This window comes from Chrysochloris asiatica, unplaced genomic scaffold (assembly GCF_000296735.1).
Source record: "Chrysochloris asiatica unplaced genomic scaffold, ChrAsi1.0 scaffold00292, whole genome shotgun sequence".
NCBI lineage: Eukaryota > Metazoa > Chordata > Mammalia > Afrosoricida > Chrysochloridae > Chrysochloris > Chrysochloris asiatica.
In genome coordinates this window covers 3428155-3435868 of record NW_006408810.1, presented here as the reverse complement: position 1 = coordinate 3435868, position 7714 = coordinate 3428155, and the positions used below count along the sequence as shown (strand labels likewise).

The 7714-nt window shown below is 44.2% G+C and overlaps 1 protein-coding gene across 1 annotated transcript in view; it reads right to left on the bottom strand.

Moving 5' to 3' along the window:
* SLC2A9 (solute carrier family 2 (facilitated glucose transporter), member 9) overlaps positions 1-7714 on the bottom strand; it is a gene marked incomplete at its 3' end in the record, with an annotated part of 151835 nt that overhangs the window by 10485 nt on the left and 133636 nt on the right. The window contains exon 7 of the mRNA XM_006874672.1: positions 5119-5306. Coding sequence (XP_006874734.1) covers positions 5119-5306 — 188 coding nt within the window. The remainder of the gene's footprint in view (positions 1-5118; positions 5307-7714) is intronic.

The following is a 7714-nucleotide window of genomic DNA, read 5'->3' as shown; positions in this document are numbered from 1 at the left end:
GGGGGGAAGGTAGTGTAGGGGGCAGGCTTGCAGGGTATACCCTTTGGTTGGTTGATGATGCATGGAGGGGATTGGAACCATGGCAATGAAACGCTATACGATAGAATGAATGTAAAACTAATGTTCTCCCATGTAAACTATCACATAACTCACAATAAAACATTTTAAAAAAAGAAGTAGTTGCTAGGGACACATGGATGATTTGATGTGACTCCACCCTGGGGGATGACGACCCACTGATGACTAGAGTTGGAGTGGTGTATAAGCCATCATGCCCTTCCTGGGGAAGGCATGTGGGGTCTGCAATGAAGTATCTCTTTCCCACTGCCGAGAGCCTGAACACACACAGGAGAACCTGGCATTCAGACAAAGGAAGAAGGCAATTGCATAAAGAGGTAATTTTAAGTGATAAGTCTAATTTTAGAGTAGGGAATTTGAAAGCCATTGTGAGAGGCAGTAAAAATAACAACCTGAACCTGAAAAGGAATTTAGGAACAACCAAAAATAAATTTTTTTTTCCAAAATTTTTAATGTTAACTTTCTCTTGATCCATTCATCTACTGTTTAGCGACAATGCACAGAAATGAACAGAGCAATATGTAATGTTTGCGTCATACAGTGGCTCTCAGCCAGGCTGATTTGTCCCGAGAGGATGTTTGACAATGTCTGGAGACATTTTTGGTTGTCAAAGCTAGGGGAGGGATGTGTGGGAGGAGTGGTACTTGAATCTCCTGGGTAAAGGCCAAACCCTAACATCTCAAACCCACTGCCGTCAACAGTTCCAACACATGACGACCCAATGTGGCCTGGGATGCTGTTAAGCTCCTACAACACATAGGACAGTCCTCACCACAAAGATGGCTCCTGTTGAAAATGTGGCTAGTGCAGAGGCTGAAAGGCCCTGGGATTTAGAGGTGGGTCCACCAAACCGCAGTGGTGGAGCTGGTGAGCTTGACAGCACAGATACTACTCCTTGTGATCTTGCCCAGTCATTGCTCCTTTGTGAGCTACAGTTTCTTCCTCTAGACACTGATAATATCAGGATTATTGTTGTTGTTAGTTGCCGTCGAGTCAATGTTAATTCATGGTGCCCCTTGTGTACTGAGTAGATTTGCTCCAGAGAGTTTTCCTGCCTGGGACCTTTCAGCAACAGACAACCTGGCCTGTTTACTGACACACCTCTGGGTGGTGTTTGAGCCATCAGTCTTTTGGCTAATGGTTGAGAGCTTAAGCACTGTGTTACCCAGGGACTTAATGGTAGGGGTGGGGAGCCAAGTGGTGGATTTAGTAGAAGCTGAAAGTCAGACACACTGCATCCATAAACCCCATAGCAAATGTACAAACAAAATCTTATTACCCCCAGTTTTACCATAGTAAAGGGAGGTCCAGGGAAGTTAGTAGGATCAGTTCCCTCTGCTCAAGGAAGGAATTCTGAAGGAAGGAAGGGCAACGCCCGGGCACATAAATTCTTTTTGGTCACTGAGACTATTCCCACTCATGGTGACACCTTGTACTACCATGAGGTTGTCTCAACTGTAATGTCAACATCGACAGGAAGCAACCAGAATCTCAAGCCAGATTCGGAAGAGGACATCACATGAGGGCTATCACTGCAGATGTCACATGGATCTTGGCTGAAAGCAAAAAGTACCATCAAGACGTTTACTTGTGCTTTATTGATAATACAAGGGCATTCAACTTTGTGGCTCATAGCACACTATGATAGCATCATGAAGAATGATATCTCCAGAACACATAACTGTGTCCATACATAACCTGTACATACACCAAGAAGCAGTCTTTTGAACAGAACAAGGGAAGACTGCATGGGTGAAAATCAGGAAAGGTGTGTGCTAGGGTTGTATTCTTTCATGATACTTATTCAATCTGTATGCTGAGCAAATAATTCAAGAAATTTGATTATATGAAGAAGAACATGGCATAGTGATTGGAGGAAGGTTCATTAACAACCTGCGATATGCAGATGATACAATCTGGTGTGCTGAAAGGGAAGAGAACTTGAAGCACTTGCTGAGGATCAAAGACTATACAGCCTTCAGTATGCTTTACACCTCAACACAAAGAAAACAAAAATCCTCATAATTGAACCAATATCATGATAAACTGAGGAAAGATTGAAGCTGTTAAGGATTTAATTTTACTTGGATCAACAATCACCACTTATGGAAGAAACTGCTCAATCAAACAACATACTACATTATGCAGATCTGCTCGAAAAGGCCTCTGAAAAGTGTTAAAAAGTAAACATGTTACTTTGAGGACTAAGGTATTTTCAATCACTTCCAAAAGCTGGACAATGAATAAGGAAGACTATAGAAGAATCAATGCATTTGAATTATACTATTGGTAAAGAATATTGATTATAGACTGCTGGAGGAATGAACAAATCTGTCTTGGAAGAAGTATGGCTAAAATGCTCCTTAGAAGTTAAATGAGGATGGCAGGACTGTCTCACATACTTTGGACATGACATTTGTAGAGGTCCAGTCCCCGTAGAAGGACATCATGCTTGGTAAAGTAGTGACAAATGAGGAAGACCTTCAGTGAGATGGATTGACACGGTGGCTGAATGGGTGGACTCCAATCTAACAATTGTGAGGATGCTGTAGGACTGGGCAGTGCTTGGTTCTGTTGTACATGGGGTCACTATAAGTGGACTGACTTAATGGCATGACTCTTGGTTTGGTGCTGTAGGAGTGACACTGGACTGTGAAACCACATGGTCAGCAGTTCAATCCCACCAGTTGCTCCTTGGAAACCCTACACAGGGTTGCTATGAGTTGAAACTGACTCGATGGCACTTACCAACAACAAAAGCGACATCAACAATAACTATGTTAACAGAAGCAAATAGCCAGGCCTTTCTTATGTAGTGCCTGGTAAGTGCTAAGAAAGTGAAAGCTTTAGTATCATCTCAGCAGAGTAGATGGGGGCTGGGCAAGGGAAGGTGACCAGAGAGGTTCTCACTGCAGGCTCACTCTTACCCTCAGCCCAGAAGACAGTCTTTCTGACTCTTGACTCAAAGTTGCTTTGCTCCATGTCAAGTAAACTATGTCAAGCTGGAAGTATTATCACCGACTTAACACAAAGATGCAGAATAAACACTTTGACAAGTCTGACTTTGTGAGTGGAGGAGACAGATTTGTTTTTGTCCCCCCCCACACCCCCCAAGAAGATATTTATGCAGTAGGGCTTACAAATGCACCTGTGCAGAATTTATAAAGCTACATGGGGTATGCAAATTGGAAAACCATGTTCCAGTGGAGGAGAAAATTCTGTTTAGAAATGTCATGGTTCTCCATCTAAATGCTGCATAAAACACAGATTTCATATGCAATGTTTAAGACTGTATGTGTGAGCTTTAAGAAACAGATATCTTTTTCTCCTCAAAGTTTTCTTAAAATAAGGAGGGCAGGCAGATTCAAGATGATCTTCTTAAGACTTGGTCTTTCCAGGAGGCACTACCCAAGGTCACCCCAAAAGTTAAGGCAGAACTCTCAACCCAGGAGCCTCCTCATTCTGCAGCCTAAATTGAGGAAGAAGGAAAAACCAAATGACTTCACTTCAACCCAATGTTTCTGAAAATAGAATCTAGTTGTGGCTTTCAATGCCGCCATCTTTCTCTCTCCAAAAAGGAACCCTTTCTTTCTCTTCATCAATCCTCAACACCCAGACATGCATCCTGCTGACTTTCAGAGGATGAGGGCTCATGCTCATGCTTGATAAACTCGGAGTTGTTTGAGCTGAGGCTGACCAGAAGGTAAGAGGCAGCCTCCCCTTCCTCCAGCCCTTTGGGCTCAGCCGCCTTCTGCTGGGCTACACCAATGACGCTAGAGGGAGCTTGGCTATTACAGTGCAAGAATCTCTTCTATAGCAACCCTGCCAAGTGGCTGAGCAGTCTGTTTGCACACCTTCATGGATGGAGAGTTCATTACCTCTTGGTAACCTACTTCCATTTTGCAGTAGCAATCATGATTCAGAGAATCAGTACTCCTATCCTTCGTTTTCATGAAGCTAGCCCTCTGGAGCCTTCCAGAGAGAAGGTGAATGACTTCATCAGAAGGTTCCAGAAGCTCATGGAGAGACCTTCTCCTCAAACATTCCTACCCATGTAAGCTCAGCCCTCAAGAAGATTTGCATCTAAATCCTTGAGGTTTTCTCAGGACAGAATGGTGAACTGAGGACAGTCTGGCCACAAGTACATGTTTTTAAATCATCTTCATGTCTCTTTCTCTAGTGTCATTGTGTTGACTGTGTTGGTCCCTGACTCATGGGAACCTGATGGGAACCTTAAGTATTGTCAGTTCTGTGTTATCCCCATGATCAGTTGTATTTTGGATTGTTGTGACCCATAGAGATTCCATTGGGTGATTTTCTTCCTAGTCTATCTTAGTCTCGAAGCTTTGCTGAAACCTGCTCAGAATCATAGAATCACGTAAGCCTCCATTGACAGATGGGTGCTAGTTGCCCATGAGGAGCTGGGAATTGAACTTGAAAGCAACAAGAGTTCTACCACTGAGGTCCACTGCCTCCACTGTCTTTTGCTTATGACTTTCCAATGCCCACTTGGTTGAGAAATAGGACTTTTCAGTATTTCCAGTATTTGTTGTGGTTAGGTGCTGATGCTGAATAGATTTTGCCTCATGGTGACCCCATGTGTGTAGAATAGGGTTGTCAAGACTCTGCCCTTCTGGAGACATATCCCCAGGTCTGCCTTCTGAGGTATCTCTTGGTGGGTCTAAACCAGCAACTTTTTGGCTAGTAGTTAAGCACTTTTGTGCCAAATGTTTTAGTTGTTGTTGTTAAGTGACTTCGAGTCGGTTCTGACCCATAGCGACCCTGTACAGGGTTTCTGAGGGTGTTAGTAGTAAGTAGCATTTTGTAAGGGATGACTCTGAATTAGATGCTGCAAGGAACCCCGGGTGGGATGGCTTCTTTTAGTAGTGTGACATCCCATTGTACAGTTGGACACTGAGGGTGGAGATGGTGGGCTGAGTTTAGAATGAACACCAAGTGTTCCAACCTGGACCATCCACCCTAAAGCTTCTCTGGGTTCCTCTGTTGGTGGGGATGCCCTGGCATAGCCCCAGTCCTCACCGCATTGAGGCCACACAGCTGGTAGCAGGCCATGGTGATGACCACAGTGAGGACCTGCCATCGGACGTAGGGGCTTCTCAGCAACTCCAAGACAGATACCAGCTGGATGTTCCTCTGAACACGGCTCTCTGCCAGGACCTCCTCCATTTCTCGAGATATGTCCTCTTTGCCCAGGAATGTCTGGAAGGCTGCAAACAGGGACAAGACAGATTCAGTGGGAATTGGGATGTTTGCCATGTCTAACACTGGGCCTACAGGGGAATGTTCAATGCATGGACAGTCACATACCTTGTCAGGGGACAGAACTGGCAGAGGCCCTGGGAGTCAGGGAGTCCAGAGGTCTTGCTTTACATACAGGGAAACATAAACCCAGTGAGAAGCAACGGCCTCCCCAGATCTCCCAGGAGGCTTCTTCTGCAACCATCCCTATCTAACCTGATTGTTGTGGCTTGCATGTTGCTGTGATGCTGAAAGCTATACCACCAGTATCTTAAAAACCAGCGGATCATCCATGGTGGGCAGATGTCAGTGGAGCTTCCAGACTAAGATAGACTAGGAAGGAGAGGCAAACTAGTTCTGAAGATTTAGTCACTGAAAACCTTATGAATAGCAGTGAAATACTGTCAGATGTAGTATGGGAAGATGAACCCCTCAGGTTGGAAGACATTCAAAATATGATTGGTGAAGAGCTGCCCCCTCAAAGTAGAGTTGACTATAATGATATGAATGAAGCAAAGCTTTCAGAACCTTCGTTTATGAAAAGGGAAGCCCATTTCCTGACTACATCAAATACTACGGCATAATCAAAACATTCCAGGATAAACATAAGCTAAAGGATTTTGCCACAGTTAACCCTACTATGAAAAATATCCTAAAATAAGTTCTGTGTACTAAGAACTAACACGAACAGACAACAACTAGACAATGACGTATGCGACAGTATCACCCTGAACTCAATCGACAAATGGAAGAGTCAAGAACAGAATAAAATGATAAGAACAGAGGATCTGGGAGGTCAGTTTATGATCAAAACAATTGCAATGTGAAAAAACGTAAACACAGAGGAAAAGAGATCCAAGTGGTGAGAAGGTCAGGTAGATTACAGGATAAAATAGACTGTCTTAAATGGAGGGAAGAGTTAACGGAATATAAGGTAAACTAACCACAATAGATCTGTTTTGGAAGAAGTGCAGCCAGAGTGCTCCTTGGAGGCCAGGATGGCCAAACTTCGTATCTCATACTTCGGATATATTGTCAGGAGGGACCAGTCACTGAAGAAGGATATCATGTTTGGTAAGGTGGAGGGTTGGAGAAAAAAAGGAAGACCCCCAATGAGATGGATTAGCTAAGTGGCAGCATCGATGGATTCAAGTAGTGAGGTTGGCCCAGGATCGGGCAGAGTTTCGTTCTGTTGTGCATAGGGTCGCTATCAGTCGGTACTGACTATGGCACCTAACAACAAAACTACAATAGCGGGGTTGGGGTGGGGGATTTAGTTCGGGTGTTGGGGAGGGCAATACAAGAAGGGGGAGGAGGCAGAAGAACAAAATAAATAGGGGAATACTGAGACAGGTTTGCATGGACTAAGTGGGACAGAGGTAAATAGTGATGCAAGCTCAACCTTGGAACAACAGGGCTCTGGGATACAGGGATCTAGGCATAGTTTGAAGAGGGAAAATAGTACTAAAATGCTTGACTGTCTTATGAATATTGGTTTCCCTTGTCTACTATCCTAAAATAGACACTTGAGTAGGATAGAAAGGAATGTTGGGAAACATGATTACAGAAAACTTGTAAACCCATCTTCAACCAATAACTGATTGGAATACCTAAAAGAGGTGCTAGAACTTGCCCAGTGAATTAGGCCGCTTGCAAAAAAGCCTTTGCAGAGTATAGGACCTTAGGTGGAATCCTGAGTCCCATCCAGAACCTTATGAGATGGGACATTCCCACTAGCAAGGACAAGCAGACCAACCTGGAACAGCTAGAGCAACAGAAGATACCTCTTCAAAGAGATCAGCAGGAAAAACTGGGAAAAAAAATGTCAGCATGACTGGCTACTACAAGAATAAGCAAGCTGTTCACCAGGAAGCCATCAAGGCAAGCAATCAAGTTCCTTCATGACAAACTCCCCTCTAAGACTGAAACTCAAATGGAACATACAAATAGACATGTAACCTTGCTGGTGACCACATTGGTCTACCAGTGAGTAGAAGATGAGGAAAAGCAACAATGAAGAAATGGGCTGAGTTTAACCACAGTCCATAGACTCCCATTGATCTGGAGATGAGAAAGAGAACAGGAAGGGCTGGTTGGTCCAAAGTGTAGTGAGACCTGGAAACACCTGAGCCCATGGAAAAGGGCATAGCCACAGAGGGCTAAAGGTGAGAGTGAAGCATCTAGCTGATATGAAGATGCACAAGAGCACCCAAACTTGCAGACAATACCCATTTGACCTAGCCTCAACGGCTTGATAATCATAACTCGACTGTTGTTGTTGTTTGTTGTCAGGTGACATCGAGTCGGAACTGACTCATAGCGACCCCATGCACAGCAGAATGAAACAATGTCCGATCCTGGGCCAACCTCACTACCG